The 20,638-nt window shown below is 42.6% G+C and overlaps 1 protein-coding gene across 2 annotated transcripts in view; it reads left to right on the top strand.

The window, feature by feature from the left end:
- The first annotated feature begins 951 nt into the window (after window positions 1-951).
- Window positions 952-20,638, top strand: part of agla (amylo-alpha-1, 6-glucosidase, 4-alpha-glucanotransferase a) — a 32,790-nt gene continuing 13,103 nt past the window's right edge. Inside the window, exons 1-19 of one of the 2 annotated variants that reach the window (XM_063016393.1) lie at window positions 952-993; window positions 4,126-4,269; window positions 4,352-4,562; window positions 5,566-5,735; window positions 6,907-7,110; window positions 9,625-9,803; window positions 9,948-10,059; window positions 11,362-11,488; window positions 11,577-11,679; window positions 11,761-11,858; window positions 13,557-13,696; window positions 13,796-13,983; window positions 17,225-17,348; window positions 17,810-17,973; window positions 18,558-18,659; window positions 18,746-18,901; window positions 19,650-19,800; window positions 19,911-20,035; window positions 20,170-20,282. In XM_063016393.1, coding sequence (XP_062872463.1) covers window positions 4,188-4,269; window positions 4,352-4,562; window positions 5,566-5,735; window positions 6,907-7,110; window positions 9,625-9,803; window positions 9,948-10,059; window positions 11,362-11,488; window positions 11,577-11,679; window positions 11,761-11,858; window positions 13,557-13,696; window positions 13,796-13,983; window positions 17,225-17,348; window positions 17,810-17,973; window positions 18,558-18,659; window positions 18,746-18,901; window positions 19,650-19,800; window positions 19,911-20,035; window positions 20,170-20,282 — 2,549 coding nt within the window. In that variant the 5' untranslated portion in view covers window positions 952-993; window positions 4,126-4,187. Of the gene's footprint in view, window positions 994-4,125; window positions 4,270-4,351; window positions 4,563-5,565; window positions 5,736-6,906; window positions 7,111-9,624; window positions 9,804-9,947; window positions 10,060-11,361; window positions 11,489-11,576; window positions 11,680-11,760; window positions 11,859-13,556; window positions 13,697-13,795; window positions 13,984-15,204; window positions 15,329-17,224; window positions 17,349-17,809; window positions 17,974-18,557; window positions 18,660-18,745; window positions 18,902-19,649; window positions 19,801-19,910; window positions 20,036-20,169; window positions 20,283-20,638 lie in introns of both variants that reach the window. The other variant, XM_063016394.1, reaches the window with a different exon arrangement.

Here is a 20,638-nt window from a genome sequence, read left to right as displayed (position 1 = left end):
GAAGGTACAGAATGTGTACTACAGCTTATAGGTTTTTTTTTAACCTGTGATCATTGAGAACATAAAATGAGCTTTTTATATTCATGTTAATTAAACCACTAATAGTTTTAGCACTTGGCACGTGAGCATTATTATTGTGGAATATTAAAACATCAGAAAATGAAACCCATTATCTCTCGATGATGTAAAATCATAGCTGTGCTGAATCTACCCATGAGTGGCTAGTCTTGTGGGACCATGAACACATTAGCAAATGGCTGTGTTATCATCTGATCAGCAGTTCTAAGTTTTTTATGGGATTTTTTATTATAATAATACACCCTCAGTTAGATAACAGTGGCGGATAGGGGCGTGTTTATTAGGAATGGGTAAATATTTTATTAGCCATAACTCTCACAGTCAACAAACTACATTACCCATGAGCACCTGCTCTCTGACTGCACGTAATCATTTTATTGGAAAATGATTTTGTGATTGTTGCAGCGACACATTGATCTTACAAGTATAAAACAGTAATGTTATGATGTCAACGATCACATAATGACATTAGTAGATTTTTTAAATTCTATTTAGTTAATCAAATCGTTAGCTGTTGCGCTAGGTAGGGTTTGCGCAGCTAGGCTACCCGGATGTGAGTGCGGTAGCTGATTTGACTAGACCCCTATACGTTGCTTTATAAGTAATGTAGTTTGTAAAAAAAAAAACCAAAAAACGTCTTATAAACAGTCTAATATACAACAACATTCAATGCGAGCAACTCATTTGAAGATATATATTTATTAATATATATTTATTTGAAGTATAAACATTTAAACGAACAAAATAGAGTTAATAATTCGAATGGGTGTTTACATGAGACTACAAAATGACGTAAGCCCGTTCGAAGGTCATTAACGCTGAGCTAGACACGCCCCCTGGGCTTTCGGGCCACGCCCCCTTCAGCTGCATTGAGAAACACATCCTGATCTAACAGCGGAGCGTCGGCCTACCGAGGTGCGTTTTACTTTATAAAACTCGTAAAAACTGCTTTTATTCATCCGATTATGTATAAAATACTATTATCAGACGATGTTTAAAGCTGTCAGACTCTGTTAACCTGTTTACAAGCGGTAATAGGTGCAGAAAAACGACGAGTTTGTTGTATATTGAGCAACTGGCCGGTGTTGTTTTACTGACCTCTAACCAGAGATCATTCTGCACCTGTGAGCTTAGATCAGATTATAACATAATCAGAAATTCCATTCTGTCCGATTATCACTAATAATCAGACGTGCATTACTGTCAGATTCAGTAATAATCAGACGTGCATTATTATCAGATTCAGTAATAATCAGATGTGCAGTAATGTCAGATTCAGTAATAATCAGACGTGCATTATTATCAGATTCAGTCATAATCAGATGTGCATTATTATCAGATTCAGTCATAATCAGATGTGCATTAATGTCAGATTCAGTAATAATCAGACATGCATTAATGTCAGATTCAGTAATAATCAGATGTGCATTTCTGTCAGATTCAGTAATAATCAGACGTGCATTAATCAGATTCAGTAATAATCAGACGTGCATTAATGTCAGATTCAGTAATAATCAGATGTGCATTAATCAGATTCAGTAATAATCAGACGTGCATTAATGTCAGATTCAGTAATAATCAGATGTTAATTAATGTCAGATTCAGTAATAATCAGATGTTCATTAATGTCAGATTCAGTAATAATCAGATGTGCATTTCTGTCAGATTCAGTAATAATCAGACGTGCATTAATCAGATTCAGTAATAATCAGACGTGCATTAATGTCAGATTCAGTAATAATCAGATGTGCATTAATCAGATTCAGTAATAATCAGACGTGCATTAATGTCAGATTCAGTAATAATCAGATGTGCATTAATCAGATTCAGTAATAATCAGACGTGCATTAATGTCAGATTCAGTAATAATCAGATGTTAATTAATGTCAGATTCAGTAATAATCAGACATGCATTAATGTCAGATTCAGTAATAATCAGATGTGCATTTCTGTCAGATTCAGTAATAATCAGACGTGCATTAATCAGATTCAGTAATAATCAGACGTGCATTAATGTCAGATTCAGTAATAATCAGATGTGCATTAATCAGATTCAGTAATAATCAGACGTGCATTAATGTCAGATTCAGTAATAATCAGATGTTAATTAATGTCAGATTCAGTAATAATCAGATGTTCATTAATGTCAGATTCAGTAATAATCAGATCTGCATTAATGTCAGATTCAGTAATAATCAGACATGCATTAATGTCAGATTCAGTAATAATCAGATGTGCATTAATCAAATTCAGTATTTATCAGACGTGCATTAATCAGATTAAGTAATAATCAGATGTGCATTAATGTCTGATTCAGTAATAATCAGACATGCATTAATGTCAGATTCAGTAATAATCAGATGTGCATTTCTGTCAGATTCAGTAATAATCAGACGTGCATTAATCAGATTCAGTAATAATCAGACGTGCATTAATGTCAGATTCAGTAATAATCAGATGTGCATTAATCAGATTCAGTAATAATCAGACGTGCATTAATGTCAGATTCAGTAATAATCAGATGTTAATTAATGTCAGATTCAGTAATAATCAGACATGCATTAATGTCAGATTCAGTAATAATCAGATGTGCATTTCTGTCAGATTCAGTAATAATCAGACGTGCATTAATCAGATTCAGTAATAATCAGACGTGCATTAATGTCAGATTCAGTAATAATCAGATGTGCATTAATCAGATTCAGTAATAATCAGACGTGCATTAATGTCAGATTCAGTAATAATCAGATGTTAATTAATGTCAGATTCAGTAATAATCAGACATGCATTAATGTCAGATTCAGTAATAATCAGATGTGCATTTCTGTCAGATTCAGTAATAATCAGACGTGCATTAATCAGATTCAGTAATAATCAGACGTGCATTAATGTCAGATTCAGTAATAATCAGATGTGCATTAATCAGATTCAGTAATAATCAGACGTGCATTAATGTCAGATTCAGTAATAATCAGATGTTAATTAATGTCAGATTCAGTAATAATCAGATGTTCATTAATGTCAGATTCAGTAATAATCAGATCTGCATTAATGTCAGATTCAGTAATAATCAGACATGCATTAATGTCAGATTCAGTAATAATCAGATGTGCATTAATCAAATTCAGTATTTATCAGACGTGCATTAATCAGATTAAGTAATAATCAGATGTGCATTAATGTCTGATTCAGTAATACTTAGATATGCAATATTATCAGATTCTGTAATAATCAGATGTGCATTTATCAGATTCAGTATTAATCAGACGTGCATTTATTAGATTCAGTCATAATCAGATCTGCATTATCAGATTCAGTAATAGTCAGATGTGCATTTATATCAGATTCAGTAATGATCAGACGTGCATTAATGTCAGATTTATTAATTATCAGATGTGCAATAATGTCAGATTCAGTAATAATCAGATGTGCATTAATGTCAGATTCAGTAATGATCAGACATGCATTAATGTCAGATTCAGTAATGATCAGACATGCATTATCAGATTCAGTAATAATCAGACGTGCATTATCAGATTCAGTAATAATTAGATGTGCATTAATGTCAGATTCTGTAATAATCAGATGTGCATTAATCAAATTAAGTAATAATCAGATGTGCATTAGTGTCAGATTCTGTAATAATCAGACGTGCATTAATGTCAGATTTATTAATGATCAGATGTGCATTAGTGTTAGATTCTGTAATAATCAGACGTGCATTAATGTCAGATTTAATAATTATCAGATGTGCATTTCTGTCAGATTCTGTAATAATCAGACGTGCATTAATGTCAGATTTAATAATTATCAGATGTGCATTTTTATCAGATTCAGTAATAATCAGACGTGCATTAATGTCAGATTCAGTAATAATCAGACGTGCATTAATGTCAGATTCAGTAATAATCAGACATGCATTTATCAGATGGTTGTAAATCAGGCATCACCTCCAGCCTGCTCGGTATGACCCGACATGGATTGTCCAGCGTGGTCAGTGAGATCTGCCTCATTGTGCTCACTGTTGGCTGTTTTGTTGATCTGTAGTGAAGAGGACGGTACTGAACTCCACCGTGAACTCCAGTCCGATCTAAATCAGAGGAGCGAAGATGACGGGGAGTAAACAGATCCGAGTGCTGGTGCTCAACGACATGGAGAGGCTGGACCGGACTCTGTTCCGCCTGGAACAAGGTCAGTTCGGTTCGGGATCGGACGTTACATCAATAAAGCTGCATATCGATTAAATTCCCTCATTTATTTATTTTCTCTTTAGGTTTTGAGTTGCAGTTCCGACTGGGTCCGACGCTTCAGGGCAAACGCGTCCACGTTCACGTCAACTACCCGGCCGACGGAGAGACATTCGACCGGCACAGATTCCGCGCCCTGGACTGGGTGAATCTCTCCGGCAGAGAGGACGACTCTGATAAGTTCTGCTCGCTCGAGGCGCACGTCTCCGGCTCGTACCAGTATTACTTCGGACACGGGTGAGGAACTATAATCGGTGTGTTTTATTTTGCATGTTGTGCCACAACCAGTGGGTTCAGGGCTCCTGGAATCAGTCGACGCATTCTGGGGTTTCGGACAACCCCTCAGACATAGCACACTCCCGACAGGCTGACCGTACTGCCGGGGGTTCGAACCTCGGATCCCAGCAGAAGTGCAAGGCTGCAAATCTGAGACTTAATGACTTTCCTGGCCGGCTAGATTTTGTTTTTCAGATTGGAGTTGTGATTTTCACACTTTATTTAATGAACTGGAGCTTTGTAGAATCGTTTTCGAGCATGTAGGAGGTTCTAAAACAGTTTTAAAGCCACATGGGCAGCCTGAATCCCTGCAGCATCTCAAAATATGGCTTAAAGTATGTGGTCACCTGATCGTGAGCTTGTTGGAAATTTCATTCCAAACACGCAGCCGTCTATAACAGCCTGGCTGTCCGTAAGATTTTGGAGCGTGCCTGTGGGAATTTAAGGCCATGAAAAAGCAATTGTCAGATCAGGCACTGAGGTTGGATGAAAAGCCGATCATGTATAGCGTGTCTCTCTCAGCCCTTTTAGACCGATGTGGAACAGGGGTTCAGGATAATGCGACTGATTTCAAAAGTCATGCCAATAAAGCCACACGGTTCTGACCCAGAATTGAAAGCTGCTCTAATAACTTAGCGTTTTAAACTTGCTTAATTATTGTAATTTATTTATACTACCATTTTAATGCCGTTTGTCTCGCTTATTAAATGTTTGTTTTATTACAGACTTTGTAAGTATTATTACAGATCAACCCTTTGATAACAACATGCGGCAAAAGAGCTGCAATAATGTCATTGTTCATTTTGTCAAGGTTATTTAAAGTGTGTTTTCACTTCAGAAATACCTGGTGCTTAAACCAGGGGTGCTTAAACTTTTGCTTTCGGTTGGTAGAACTGGTGCCAGTACCATCATCTCTCTGTGGAATTTGAAGTACGTGAGCATTCCCTGTTCCGTGTGTTTACAGAAATGAGGAGAAGGTGGGAGGAGGGTACGTGGTGGTGGATCCGGTGCTGCGCGTCGGAGCCGATAATCACATCCTACCGCTGGACTGCATCAGCATCCAGACGTACCTGGGTAAATGTCTCGGGCCCCTGGACGAATGGCTCGACCGGCTGAGGGTCGCCAAGGAATCGGGTAAGAGGGGCGCGGACGTGTGACGATCATCTCTACCAATAATCCTTCAACCGCTGTTGGATCCACTGTGTCTGGTCGATCCTATCAGAATGATGTACGTAGCGACGGTGCCTAATCGTAAATCTCTGGTTCGAGGCCCGAACGACCGTTCCAGCTACGTTACTCAATCAGCGCATGCTAGGGTAACATGACTGGGAGGTACAAGCAAGTGTGAATGTGCATTTGCAGCTGGATCCAAAGAATACCAGGGTTTTCAGCATGACCCGTGGCATGTCAAGTTGTAGAGAATAAAGAAAGCAACAATGACTGTAAAGTTTATAATGTAAAATATATAAATACAGTTTAAAACTATAAATATACATTTTTGTGTCCATATACAAACTGACAAACTAAACATCTGTAAACGAAAACGTTTCACACACCGTTCGTCTCGCTCGGAGTCGCCTTCTACGTCTTTTTATCTCCAGTAGTTGAGCAATGCTTTTTGCACAAAACGAACATCTGTAACAGCAGCACAAATCCCTGCAGGTAATCTACATGCTCCTCCATCATAGACGCATACTTGGCTCCCAAAAACTGGTGGAAACTTGGGGTGTTTTTTAAAAAGCACCTTTGAAAAAGCCAAAACTGAACCAGTTCAAGAACCAGAGTTTCTTTTGGTCAGAACGGGCTATAAATGCCAGTCGAAAGCCCAGATAGAAACAGAGGGGTTGCGTCAGGACGGATAGCCTTAGTAAAAACTGTACCAAGGCTGGTATGTGGACCAGATCCGCTGTGGCGACGCCTAAATATGGGTGCAGCCACGGAGGTATTAAAATATACCCAGTGCAATCAATCCTAACATCCTGTAAAGTGTAGCTGAGCTGCTGTGATGTGGGAAGGTGATGTGAGTCTACACACAGAGATATCCCCGGATCTTTAAACGTCCAGGGTGAATGCCTTGCTTGGAACTGGACCCACAGCGACCCTGGCCAAGATAGTCATGGCAATAAAGCCCAACATTTTAACGATGTTTTTGCTTATTAAATGTTTTATTACTGATTTTGTGTTGTCAGGTGACCTTGAGAGTCAAAATACTGTATAATGAACCTGGTCTGTGCTGTGTGTGTATCTGTGTGTGTATCTGTGTGTGTGTGTATGTGTGTGTGTGTGTGTGTGTGTGTCGTTGCAGGTTATAACATGATCCACTTCACGCCGCTGCAGACGCTGGGCGAGTCCCGGTCCTGCTACTCTCTGGCCGATCAGTTGTCGCTGAACCCTGACTTTTCCCCACCCGGTAAGAACTACGGCTGGAGTGATGTGGGGGTCGTGGTGGAGAAGATGAAGAAGGAGTGGAACATGCTGTGCATCACCGACGTGGTCTACAACCATACAGGTGTGTGTGTGTTACATCTTGAATGCACCCACCTATATAATACAATATATGGACAAAAGTATTTGGACACCATTTCAAATTTTTTTTTTGTAATAAATCCGTCATATAAAGGAAATTATGTGCTTCTAACTGTTCAGCAACAGTTTAGGGAAGGTCCTTTCCTGTTCCAGCATGACTGTGTAGCTCTGTAAGGACACGAAGAAGAAACTCCAGTGTCCTGCACAGAATTCTGAACAGCTTGGGAATGAACTGGAACATCAGTGCCCAGCCGTGCAAACACTCTGTGGCCTGATTGGACACATATTCCCACAGACATACGGCTGTTGTTCTAGCTGATAGATCACACAGAGGTCACTCAGTTTTAATACCAGTTGTTTTTTAAATAGGACGTCCGACAAGCTCATGGTCAGGTGTCCAAATACTTTTTGCCATATTGTGTAGTATAGTGTAGACCAGGGGCGTCTAAACTACGGTCCGCGGGTCACTTGTGTTTAAAACAAGTCGTGAGGTAATCAGGTTTTTAATCAGGTTTTAACTTGACTTGACTTAACTTTAAACTGTTTGAACTCTGGGTGGCGCTCTCACATAAACCAAATCTAAAATGCTTCCCGTCTTCTTACCCCCAATGTTACACCAACATTAACGTTCCCCAGTTTTTGGATAAATGCGGCGGCTCCAGAGAAACGAAAACTAGACAAACTAGCGAACGCAGAAGATTTCAGGGGCGCTGAGTACAGAGGGAAGTGGGTATGTTTCTAAACTTTTGAGTTTACACGACACTGTGGACGACAGATCATTAATCACTCAAATAAACAGGACGTGGCGCCCAGGCGGCGCAGCGGGATATTCCGCTAGCACACCAGCACCAAGTTTCTGAACTCCTCGGTTGCCACCGATCGGCTGGGCACCATGTGGCGGGCATAATTGGCAGTGCCTGCAGCAGATACTAATTGACCACCGTATCTGCAGGGTCGGTGTATGTGTCGGTGGGTGGGTCCACATACACTGTGTAAATAAGTAAGACCCTGATTGGAGGAAGAGACGCCTGTGCAGAACGCAGGGGCGAGAAGAGGAGGGCTGTGCACGTGTCGGAGGAGGCGTGCACAGCGGCGTGCTCTCCTCGGATGCAAACTGGTATCTCTCAGCGGAAGACAAAATTGAGTCGCTAAATCGGGAGGAAAATGGGGAGAAAATGCATTTAAAAAATAAATAAATAAACAGAAGGTGGAATTGTTAGTGATCAGGAGCTCTGTTATATTTGTATTTCTTTTATTATTAAGACTCCGTGGCCTCATGTTTGTGTATTTCTTACTCCATCTGGCCCTCAGCAAGAAAGGTTTGGACACCCCTGGATTGTATTCCTCTTGCGGGAGCTCTGCGGGCGGCACTGAAAGGTCACTCCGCTGAACCAAACTAAATATACCTCCGCGGTGTTGCCCTGTGACGCTCGGTTGGTGAAGTTTGGCACCGTTGCCGGGCGGCGATGCTCCGAATGAGGCCTCGGTTTGGGAACCGCGTCCACTCTGCACACTTGACATGCACGACACGGTGGACGGTGTTCCACAGGAGTGTTGCTAAAGCGACGCTCAGTTATCTGGATTCTAAATTAAGTTCAGAGTCGAGGGCTGTGGAGTAAACACACGTACACACACACACACACACACACACGTACACACACACGCAGAAGCTAAAGGTCAGCGGGTGAATGAAACCTCATCTGTAGTTCACTGTAAAGGCCACGTTACTGAGGAGCAGGAGAACGAGGAGAAGAACCAGCGTCCTGTGTTCCTTCTAACTGTACCTTCTGACCCTTGGACAGTAAACCAGACAGTACTGTATTTGTGGCTCTTAGGTTTCAGATTTCTTTAATGTACACTGTGACCAAAAGTATGTGGACACCCATCTGTTTTTTTTTTAATTATATGTAATGTATGAGAGCAGCGGTAGCTCAATCGTTAAAGTTGTGGACTAGAGATCAGAAGGTCTCTGAATCAAGCCCCACCTGGTTCAAGTCCCAGGTTACCATTCTTGGGCCCTTGAGCAAGGCCCTTAACCTCTCCAAACAGTCTGTGCCCCTGTAAACAAAACAGGGTCCATAAAGACCAGGTTTGATACGTTCGGTCTGGAAGAACTTTAGTGGTCTGCACAGGACCCCGATCTCACGCCTGGCGTGAGATACTTTTGGCCATACAGTGTATTGCGGGAAAATATTGGCATTAATATAAGTTTGACCCCCATGTGCAGCTATAACAGCCTCCACTCTTCTGACAAGGCTTTCCACAAGATTTCGAATTGTGTCTGTGGGAATTTGTGCCCGTTCAGCTCAGACGTCACTATGTTTGGCAGTAGGTACAGTGTTGTTGGGTTTGGAGCTTCATTTTTGCACTGTAGCCTCCAGCAGCTTCTTATTCGGACCAGTTTTCCTTGGTTCCCTGTTTACATCCCATCACATTCATCACCTGAGCTGCTGGATCAAATCCACTAACTCCCATGATCCTTTGCTCTTTCTCTTAGCTGCGAACAGTGTGTGGATTCAGAAACACCCCGAGTGTGGGTACAACCTGGTGAACTCGCCCCACCTCAGACCGGCCTGGGTTCTGGACAGGGCGCTCTGGCACGTCACCTGTAACCTCGCCGATGGAAAATACGCCCAGCGCGGCGTCCCGGCCCTCATCCTCAACGAACACCTCAACGTGAGTGTGTGTGTGTGAGACTGTATTAATGCTGGTGTTACTGGTTTATTGGTAGAGCCTCCGTCTTCTGGCAGGACGTGTGTGTGTGTGTGTGTGTGACTGTACTAATTCTGATTGTACTGGTGTTACTGGTTTTGTTGGTAGAGCCTCCGTGGGATCTTCGGGCAGGACGTGTTTCCTAAGATTAAGCTGTGGGAGTTTTTCCAGATCAAAGTGGAGCCGATAGTGGATCAGTTCAGAACTTTACTTCAGAACGGTGAGACATTATACATACATTAATTATAACTAAGTTATAGATACCTAAAATATAGATTCATAGAATATAGATGCATACATTATAAATAAAATATAGATACATAAATTATAGATACATAAATTATAATTTTTTTTATTATAGATACATAAATTATAGACAAATAAAGTATAGATAAAGTATTACATATTAATTAATTATTGATAAATATAGATAAATTACTTATTTTAAGTGGGTATTTAAAATACAGAAACAAATTATAGATAAAACAAACAAAAAATATATAGATAAATAAATTATATTAATAAAACAGATAAAAAAAAAAAAAAAAAAAAAAAAATATAGATAAATAAATTATATTAATAAAACATAAAATAATTAATTATTAAAATATAGATAAATAAATTATATTAATAAAACAGATAAAATAATTAGACTAATAAAATATAGATGAATAAATTATTTTAATAAATCATAGATAAAGTAATTATATTATTAAAATATAGATAAATAAATTATATTAATAAGACAGATAAAATAATTAGATTAATAAAATATACATAAATAATTTACAGATGAAAAATAAATTAGTAAATAAGAAATAAATTATATATTAATATATATTATATTACATTATATTATATATATATTAATAATTAGGTCAATACACTATAGATACATAAATGATAGATTTATGAATAACAGATAAATAAATTATAGATATATAACAACAAAACGTCAGATCAAATTTACACACATGACGTCTTTACATTTTCTACTTAAACAAAATAAAATATTTTACATGCAGTTCTGAGGATTAATGAAGTCAGAATATAAAATGTAGTGAAGAATAATGGAGTCATTTCTGATTTCCAGTTGTAACTCTGCTGCTGCTTGCACAACCCCAGATCCGATCGATCTGATCAGCGTTCAGTCTCTTCTTATCACCCGCCAGTGTTTGGTTCTCACACAGAGCCGTATCACGAACTATGGTCCATTGTATGTTAGGGTCCATACCCACCCCCTGTTACACACACACAGACTAGTCGTGGAGATCTGACCAGCTCGTGGCTCTGTTAATATTTAAACTTATTAGTTTGAGTACTTCACAGTAGTGTGTCTGTGTGAGGTTGGCACCACCCACTGCACCACACCATCATTTCTGATGTTTAGATGATGCTTCAATTGTAAGGAATTAAGACTTAAGTTAAAGGTCTTGCTCAAGGGCCCAGGAGTGGCAACCTGGCAGTGATGGGGCTAGAACCAATGACCTTCTGATTACTAGTCAGTCTCTTTTCTGCACAGGAGCCCAACCAGACCGGAGTAAATTAGACGGTAAAAAGCAGCTGAGGATCATCCAGGACCCTCAGTACAGAAGATTCGGAAGCAAAGTGGATCTGAATTTAGCTCTGGAGATCTTTGTGCCCAGCGGGTCAGTGTGTTACCCTCTGTGTGTGTTGATGGATGAATTGTTGCTGTATTCGATCCTGACGGGTCCTGGTATGAACCGTGTGCTGTAGGAACAGTCCCGGAGCGATCGAGGACTGCTGTACCTGGTTCAGGAAGAGACTGGAGGAACTGAACGCGGAGCAGTACCGCGAGGTCAACTACCATCAGGAACAGGTCAGCCGGGTTCGAACCCCGATCGTGTAATGTTTAATACTACATGCTTTTAGCTTTCACGCTTAGTGTTTCTCTCTTCAGGCTGTTAATTGTAGCATGGGTACGGTGGTGTATGAGCGTGTGGCGGACCACGGCCCCAAACTCGGACCCGTCACCAGGAAGCACCCGCTGGTCACAAGGTAACGGCATGAAATCGGATGGATTGTGATTTATTACGTCGATTTATTACAGCCGGTCCTCTGTATCTACGGGTTCCACATGTGTGGATTCGATCAAGCGTAAATCCAAAAAGCATATGATTGAGTTCGCCTGATGTCCCACCGCTTATTTACAGGGCCGCACATTTACATTTGAGTTTCCGGCATTTAGCAGCAGTTTTTTTCTAAAGCATTTACATTCTTAGCATTTAGGAGATGCTTTTAATTCAAAAACGACTTACAATACTGGGGCAGTATACAGTCTAAGCAATTGAGGGTTAAGGGCCTTGCTCAAGGGCCCCACAGTGGGCTACAGCTGCCCTAAATACTTTTCCATTTCCGCTCAGGGGCGTGGCATTGGGCATTTACATTACATTTACATGTACAGCATTTGGCAGACGCTTTTATCCAAAGCGACTTACAATTACGACTGAATACAATCTGAGGGTAATTGAGAGTTACGCCTAGTTCACACTACACGATTTTTGCCCTGATTTTCGCTCGGCGACTGGTCGGCGATTGATTTTCCGGGTCGGGAGCAACTCAGCGTTCGCTCGGCGATCAAAACTCGGCTCTCAGTCGCTAAGTGTGAACTATCCAACAACTCGACCCGACCGGCTCGCCGAGCGCTCGGCGACCGGATTGAGTTTTCTAGCACGCCAGATATCTGATCTCAGACGGGCAACTGGGAATGAGTGACATGTCGAACAGCCAATGAGAACACAGGATACAGCGTGAGGGGGAAATGCAGGAGAGGACAGGGGACAGGGGCTTAATTAATATACTGTAGTTTATATCAGGATACACCGACACGCACACGTTTTACAGTATTTCTGATTTGATCGTCCTCTACAAAACATAATACCCACGCTGCATTGCAAAACTTACTACAAAACAAGCCATATACTGTTCGTGTTACCAAATCCACTCAGATTCATTTATTTTTCCTCCTTGATATTACGCTGCACATCAGCGCACAAACCCTTTGATCTCTCGCTACTTGTTGACGTTCATTTTTTTGGACGTGGTATCATTAAACTTCTCGTCACTTCTCACGTGTGTTTTTGTAAAAAAAAAAAAAAAAAGAAAGAAAAAAAGGGAGACCAGAGACGCTCGTCTGCGATTCCAGTTAGTGATGGATCGTGTAGTGTGAAACCCCCTATCGCCGATCAGTCGTTTAGTGTGAAATATACACCGACTGAAAGACTCCCGAGTGCAGGAGATTCAGTCGTGTAGTGTGAACTGTACAGTGACTTGGAAAGTCGTGTAGTGTGAACTTGGCATTAAGAGGAGTTGCTCAGGGGCCCAATAGTGGCAACTTAGCTGTAAAAGGTTCTCGAACTGGCAGCCTTTTGATAACTAGTTTGGTTTGTTAACCACTGATCTACCGCTGCCCTATTGCCCTATACGACTTAAATTCATGACTGAATACTGTTCAAGGGCCTTGCTCAGGGGTGGGGCTTGAACCGACAACATTTTGATGCATCACCAGATCAGCACTGTAGGTACCACATCAGCATCATCACACTCCAATTGGCTATGACGAAATTGGGTGCATAACTGGGGGGTGGGACCAGAGGACCATCCAAAACCCTACTGTATTACATCATCTTTGATTTATGTGTGTCCTGATGTGAAGGCTTTGATCTTTATTTATTGTGTGTGTGTGTGTGTGTGCAGGTACTTCACCTTCCCCTTCAAAGAGGCGACTTTGGAGCAGGACCTGCTGCTGATGGACCAGCCGGATAAGTGCTGTCACTTCCTGGCTCACAACGGCTGGGTGATGGGTGACGACCCACTGAGGAACTTCGCCGAACCGGGTACGAACCGAAGCGCGGGTGCTGACGGGTACCGCACCACCGTGCCAGACAGACCAGGAAGCTGAACGTCTCCCCTCTGCGTCTCCTCTTCCGTTTTAGGATCTAACGTGTACGTCAGACGGGAGCTGATCTGCTGGGGCGACAGCGTGAAGCTGCGGTACGGCGGTAAACCCGAGGACTGCCCGTACCTGTGGGCGCACATGCAGAAATACACCGAAATCACCGCCACGTACTTCACCGGCGTCCGGCTCGACAACTGCCATTCTACACCGCTCCACGTGGCCGAGGTACGCACGGAATCCATGTTAGATACAGAAACAGAAACACAAATTTCTGTGTGGACCTCATAGTAAGGTCCTGCTCCCACACTAGATAAAACTGCAGCACTACACTATATGGTCAAAAGTATTTGGACACCTGACAAAGTTATTGACAAAGGTTAACAAACAGTATTAAAATAGAATGCAGTGTGTCCTAGTGGTTAAAGTACTGGACTAGTAAGCATAAGGTTGCTGGTTCAAACCCCATCACTGCCAGGTTGCCACTGTTGGGCCCTTGAGCAAGGCCCTTAACCCTCAATTGCTTGGTCTATTCACTGTGCGTCCCTTTGTATAAAAGCGTCTGCTAAATGCTGACAGTGTAAATGTTCTCACAAGACTTTAAAGTATGTCTGGGAATTTGTGTCCGTTCAATCAAAAGATTACAGCATTCGTATGGATGGGCTGCCGGTTCAAGCCTCACCACCCCTCGCCAGGTTGCCACTGTTGGGCCCTTGAGCAAGGCCCTTAACCCTCAATTTGCTCAGACTGTATACTGTCACAGTACTGTAAGTTAATGTGAGGGCCTGAGTCATCCCAGAGCTGTTACGTGAGGCTCTTCTTCATGTCCTTATAGAGCTTTGATTATGCACAGGGCAGAGTCATGCTGAACAGGAGAGGACCTTCCCTAAATTGTTGCTTTAAATCTGGAACAGTATAATTTCCTCTCTGAAAGACATAAATCCAACAATTAGAAGAGGTGTCCCAATACTTAAGTCTATATAGTGGATGTTGTATGTATATTTTTAACCTATTTTATTTGGACAAAACATCGTGTTCCAAACATTCAGTTGTGGAAAAATGCTGAAATCTGCATGACCAAAAATATGTGAACATTTGATGTGGACACATTATGATGTTTTGGCCACATTAATCAAGTCTGCCTGCTTGCAAACATTATAGACGAACATTAAATGAATTTGTGGGTGTGTTACCGCCATAAATCCACCAAACCCACCACGTTCCTGACCAGAATCATGCTCAAATTTGTGCTGTCCGTATACTTTTGGCCATGTAGTGTAGCCATGTCTCTAAGGTTTTTAGGAATGTGATGTGTTGGGGGCGGTGGTAGCTCAGAGGTTAGGGTACTGGCAGCTAGGTTGCCACCGTTGGGCCCCTGAGCAAGGCCCTTAACCCTGAGTTGCTCGCAGTGTGGGGTGTGGACGCTGACCGGAGGTTTTGACCGCGCAGGCGATGCTGTGTGCGGCGAGAGCGGTCAGACCTGATCTGTACGTTATAGCTGAACTCTTTACCGGCAGCGAGATGATTGATAATGTGTTTGTAAACCGGCTGGGAATAAGCAGCCTGATCCGAGGTACTGCACGGTGTGTGTGTGTGTGTGTGTGTGTGTGTGTGTGTGTGTGCGTGCGTGCGTGTGTGTGTGAGTGAGACACTAACCGAATCTTTGTTTGTGTTTTTTTCTTTTGTCCACCTATTAATCTTTTTCACGGCTTTGTCTTGATTTCACGTTTGCAAAACATTAACATCCGACTTCCTTCCTTAATTAATCCCTTCCTTTATTCACTCACTCCTTCCTTCCTCTTTTCCTTGTGTTCTTCATTCCTTCCTACTTTCCTTTTCCTTTCCTCCTCCTTTACTTCATTTTACTTTTCTTCTTTCCTACTTTCCCCTTTTCTCCTTAACTTTTTCCGTCCTTTCTTAATTAATTAATTATTTCATTCTGACCTTAATTAATTCCTTTCTTCCTTGATTTCTTCCTTAATTAATTCATTCATGCCTTCCTCCCTTTCTTCATTTCTTCGTTCGTTCCCCTTTCCTTTCTTCCTTTCCTTTTTCTTTTCTTAATTAATTCCTTCCTTTCTTTTTTCCTTTCTTCCTTCTCTTCTTGCTTCTCCATTTACTTATTTCCTTCTTTCTTCTTTCCTCCCCCTTTCTTTCTTCTTTCCTTCATTTCCTTTTTTCCTTCCTTCCTTCCTTCTTTTATTCATTTCTAACTTTTTTCCCTCCTTTTCTTACTTCCTTTTTTCCTTCTTTTTTTCCTTCCCTCCCTCTTTACTTCATTTACTTTTCATCCTTCCCATCTTCCTTCCTTCTGTCCATCCTTTCTTCTTTCCTACCTTCTCCCTTTTCTCCTTAATTAATTCTCTCATTCTGACTTGAATTAATTCCTTCATGCCTTCCTCCCTTTCTTCATTCCTTCCCTTTTCCCCTTTCCTTTCATCTATCCTTTTCTTTCTTAATGAATTCCTTCCTTTCTTTTTTCATTTCTTCCTTCTCTTCTTGCTTCCCCATTTCCTTCTTTCCTTCCTACTTTCCTCCCTTCTTTTCTACCTTCCCCTTTTTCTCCTTAATTCCTTCCTTTATTTATTCCTTTTTTCTTCATTCCCATTTTTTCCCCTTAATTAATTCCTTCATTTCGACCTTTATTTCTTCCTCAATTAATTCTTTCCTCCTTCCTTCCCTCCTTCCTTCCCCATTTTCCTCTTTGCTTCCTTGCTTTCTCCCCCTTTTACCTTTCTTCCTCCTTTCCTTCCTTCATATTTTCATTTCTTAATTCCCATTTCCCTTCCTTAATTCATTCCTTCCTGTTTTTCCTCCCTTCCTTCCTTTCATCTGTCATTGTTTTCCTTTTATATTTTACATTTTATTTCTTATTTTTTATCTCTCTCGTTTTGCTTCCTTTGTTGTTTATTCTTTTTGTTGTCACTTTGTATCTTTTTCCCTTTGATTTTTCTCTTTGATCTTTTCTTTGTTCTTTTCTTTCTCATTTATAATTCTGCTTTTCTCTTTATGCTTCTTCTACTGTTCCACCTTTCTCGTCCCTCTCTTCCTCTCGCTCCTGCTGTTATTTTTCTATTTCTATTTGCTTCTTTTAATTTTCCCGACTCTTCTCACACTCTGGTTCCTCTTCTCTCTTTTATCCTCCTGCTTCTCTTTTCTTTTTGGATTTTTGTTGTGCTCTCTTTTACATTTTTTATTCTCCTCTCATCTTCTCTCCCCTCGGTCTCTTCACTCGTTCTCTTTTATTTACTTTTCTTATTTCATCACTCGTATTTATTGCTCTGTATCTCTCCAGCTTCTCTCTCTCATTCTCTTCTCTTTTCATTTTCTCATCTCTTTTTGCCCCATTTTATCTTCCATGTTGCTTTTCTGCCCCCCTCTCAATTTCTCCTTTGGTCACCGAACCTTCCTCTGTCCATAACCCTCTCCTAATTTCCCCCCATGACCCCGCCCTGGTTTCGGTGTGTAGTTCATGTTGGCGGCTGCTCGCTCTATCAGGCCTGATCTGTATGTGGTGGCAGAGCTGTTCACTGGCAGTGAGGAACTCGACAATGTGTTTGTTACTAGACTAGGAATCTCCTCCCTCATCCGAGGTACAACGGCTAACACACACACACACACACACACACACACACACAGTAATAATTACAGTAACAATTAAAGTCATTATTAAATAGTTAACGAAGGCATTTGATGCGTCCTGTTTGATCTGACACTGCACTTACGCTCATCACGCCACAGTCTGATTAAATGCTTGCTTCTGATTGGCTAGCGAGTGTGAGCTCATTTCTTATAACAGGACAGCAATAATGTACACTGTATTTGGACAAAAGTATTGGGACACCTCTCCTAATCATTGAATTATATATAGGAAAGATGGGCACAAATTCCCACAGACAGTCTTCTAGCTGAAAAAGATCACAAAGAGGTCACTCTATTTTAATATAACTTGTTTTAAATGGCTCAGGTGTCCCAATACTTTTGATTTAATTGGTTGTTAATGTTGTGCCAGATCGGTCAGTACTCGGTGTGTGTGTGTGTGTGTGTGTCACAGAGGCGATGAGTGCCGGAGACAGTCACGAGGAGGGTCGGTTGGTGTACCGCTACGGCGGAGAGCCGGTCGGAGCCTTCATGCAGCCGAGCCTTCGACCTCTGGTACCCAGTATCGCCCATGCCATGTTCCTGGATGTCACGCATGACAACGAGTGCCCCATTCAGGTAACCTCTTCTGTTTACTGGTACTGGTGTTTAATAGAGGTGAGGAAGTCCATCATCCGGTTCTTTGGTCAATAAACGTCTCTATTGGCTATCGGCTGTGTCTGTAGGGGGAGGGACGATTTCCAAACGGGTTTCTTGTCTGCTGACCGCTCTGAGTGCTTCCACAAGGGGGCGGCTGATCACAGACGGCAGTACGTGGCCTCCACACACAATACTGCGCTCTGTGAGACTTCTGTTCTGTTCCCTTGATTGGGGATCTAATGATCCCTATAAATTTGCTCTCAGCTCTTTGTATTTGAAAGCTCAGTGGGTGGAGCTTTGGATTATCAGTCGAAACTCCCAGTTGTGGGTTCGAATCCCAGCTCTGCCAAGCAGCCACCGTTGGGCAACACCAATCAGCTCTCGGCTCCCGGTCACTGATGGCTTTACAGCACAGGCTGTACGATGGAGGGACAGTCGGGGCGGACGCGAAAAAAGCAACAGGGTCGCACATGTGGAGAAAAGCAGCTTCAGGGTGGGATGGGAGTCGGCTATGACAACGCAGGATTCAGTGATGTGAAAGTCATTTGTTTTGCGTCTTGCAGATCCGCTCGGCGTTCGACTCGCTGCCCAGCTCTGGGATCGTCTCGATGGCCTGCTGCGCCACGGGAAGCACCCGAGGTTACGATGAGCTCGTACCTCATCAGGTAACCCCGCACCCCTCTCCGAAAAGAACTGGTTCGCCGGTGCGCGCAGGGTGGAACTGGAGTTTCGGTGTGACCTTGTGTTACAGATCTCCGTGGTAACAGAGGAGCGCTTCTATCAGAAGTGGAACCCAGAGGCCAAGCGAGCCACGCCCGGCGAGGTCAACCTGCAGACGGGCATCATCGCCGGCAAACTGGCACTCAACCGCCTGCACCAGGAGCTGGCGGCTCACGGCTTCAACCAGGTACACACGGCGTTTCCTCATACTTAAAGATCCAGGGATCAGATCTCAGTGGTGCTATCAGCCGGTCGGGCGTCTGCACGGACATGATTGGCTGCCGTCTGAGGGGTGTGGCTGAAACAGACAGTATTTCCTATCATTCCAGCGAGCATCTAATATTATTGTAAATTTAGTTTGAGCAATTGAGGGTTGAGAACCTTGCTCAGGGGGCCATGTGGTGGGGCTTGAACCAGCAACCTTCTGATTGCTAGTCCAGTGCTTCAAAAGCCGAGGTACCACCACCCCTCTGCTCTTATTCCAACAAGCATCTTGAATGTAAAGTGTCCCCATAAACGTTTACATACACTGAAGCAGCCTAAAACTCACAGCATTATAAAGCCTGCTCGACTGTGGACAGTGCCACGCCCCAGTGGCTTCTATTTAATTTAAGGATGTTTTTTTACAGATCTAAACATCCCTACAAATTTGCTCTCAGCTCTTCCTATCCGAGAGGGACGGCAGTGGCTCAGTGGGTGGAGCTTCGGGCTATCAGTCGAAACCCCCTGGTTGTGGGTTCGAATCCCAGCACTGCCAAGCCACCAAAAAATATGTTCTTCTTAGATTTACTCTGGGTTCAGACCTTGACAAAGAGACCACTGTTCCATGTACCTTGTAAATCTGTGATCTGGATTCTAAGATTTATTCCGAGCTTCTCAGACTTGCGTCCCTCGTGTCTATAAACTTCTGACCCCGACCGCGTTCCCGGCTGCAGGTGTTTGTGGATCAGGTGGACGAGGACGTCGTGGCGGTGACGCGTCACTCTCCCAGTTCGCACCAGTCCGTCGTGGCCGTGTGTCGCACCGCCTTCCGCAACCCCAAACACCACCAGTACTCCAAGGAGGTTCCGCCCATGTTCATCCCCGGTGAGTCACACCACAGACAAGACAGCACGAAGGGTCTGGGTTCGAGTCCTTTCCTGTGTGGAGCTTGGCCACGCTCACGTTTTGCTCGCTCTCTCACCGTGGGGTTGTAGGTAAGATCGAGGAGGTGGTGTTGGAGGTGCGTACGGTGGAGGTTCAGGCTGGTTCCTATAAGAAGGATGAGAGGAGCATAAACGGCCTCCCTGAGTTCACCGTGGAGATTAAGGAGCACATCCAGGTCAGAGCGGCTTTCTCATCTTCTCATCACGCTGTTGTGTTTTTGTGTGTTTAACACATATATACTGTATGTAATCCTGTATGAGCTTCAGCTTCAGCAAGTTGAATCTAACCCACCGGTTCTGTTGTTGTTAGCTGAAGGACAGCGGGGTGGTGAAGCAGGCCGGGGTCACGTCCCGCGGCCGCAGCGAGTTTGTTCAGGAAATTGTGTTTGAGCACCTCACGCCCGGCAGCGTCATCGCTTTCAGGTTGTATATCGACACACACACGCACACACACACACACCATATACTCATACACACGGCGTACACACACTATGCACACACACACACACACACACACACACACACACCATATACTCATACACACGGCGTACACACACTATGCACACACACACACACACACCATATACTCATACACACGGCGTACACACACTATGCACACACACACACACACACACCATATACTCATACACACGGCATACACACACTATGCACACACCATATACTCATACACACGGCCGTCCATGTGTCACAGATTCCACTATGAGTTCTTTTTTTAAGCTAATAAATCAAATTGTTATTATTATTATTATTCATTAGTT

This window comes from Trichomycterus rosablanca, chromosome 20 (assembly GCF_030014385.1).
Source record: "Trichomycterus rosablanca isolate fTriRos1 chromosome 20, fTriRos1.hap1, whole genome shotgun sequence".
Lineage (NCBI taxonomy): Eukaryota > Metazoa > Chordata > Actinopteri > Siluriformes > Trichomycteridae > Trichomycterus > Trichomycterus rosablanca.
This window is presented reverse-complemented; position numbering and strand designations above follow the sequence as displayed.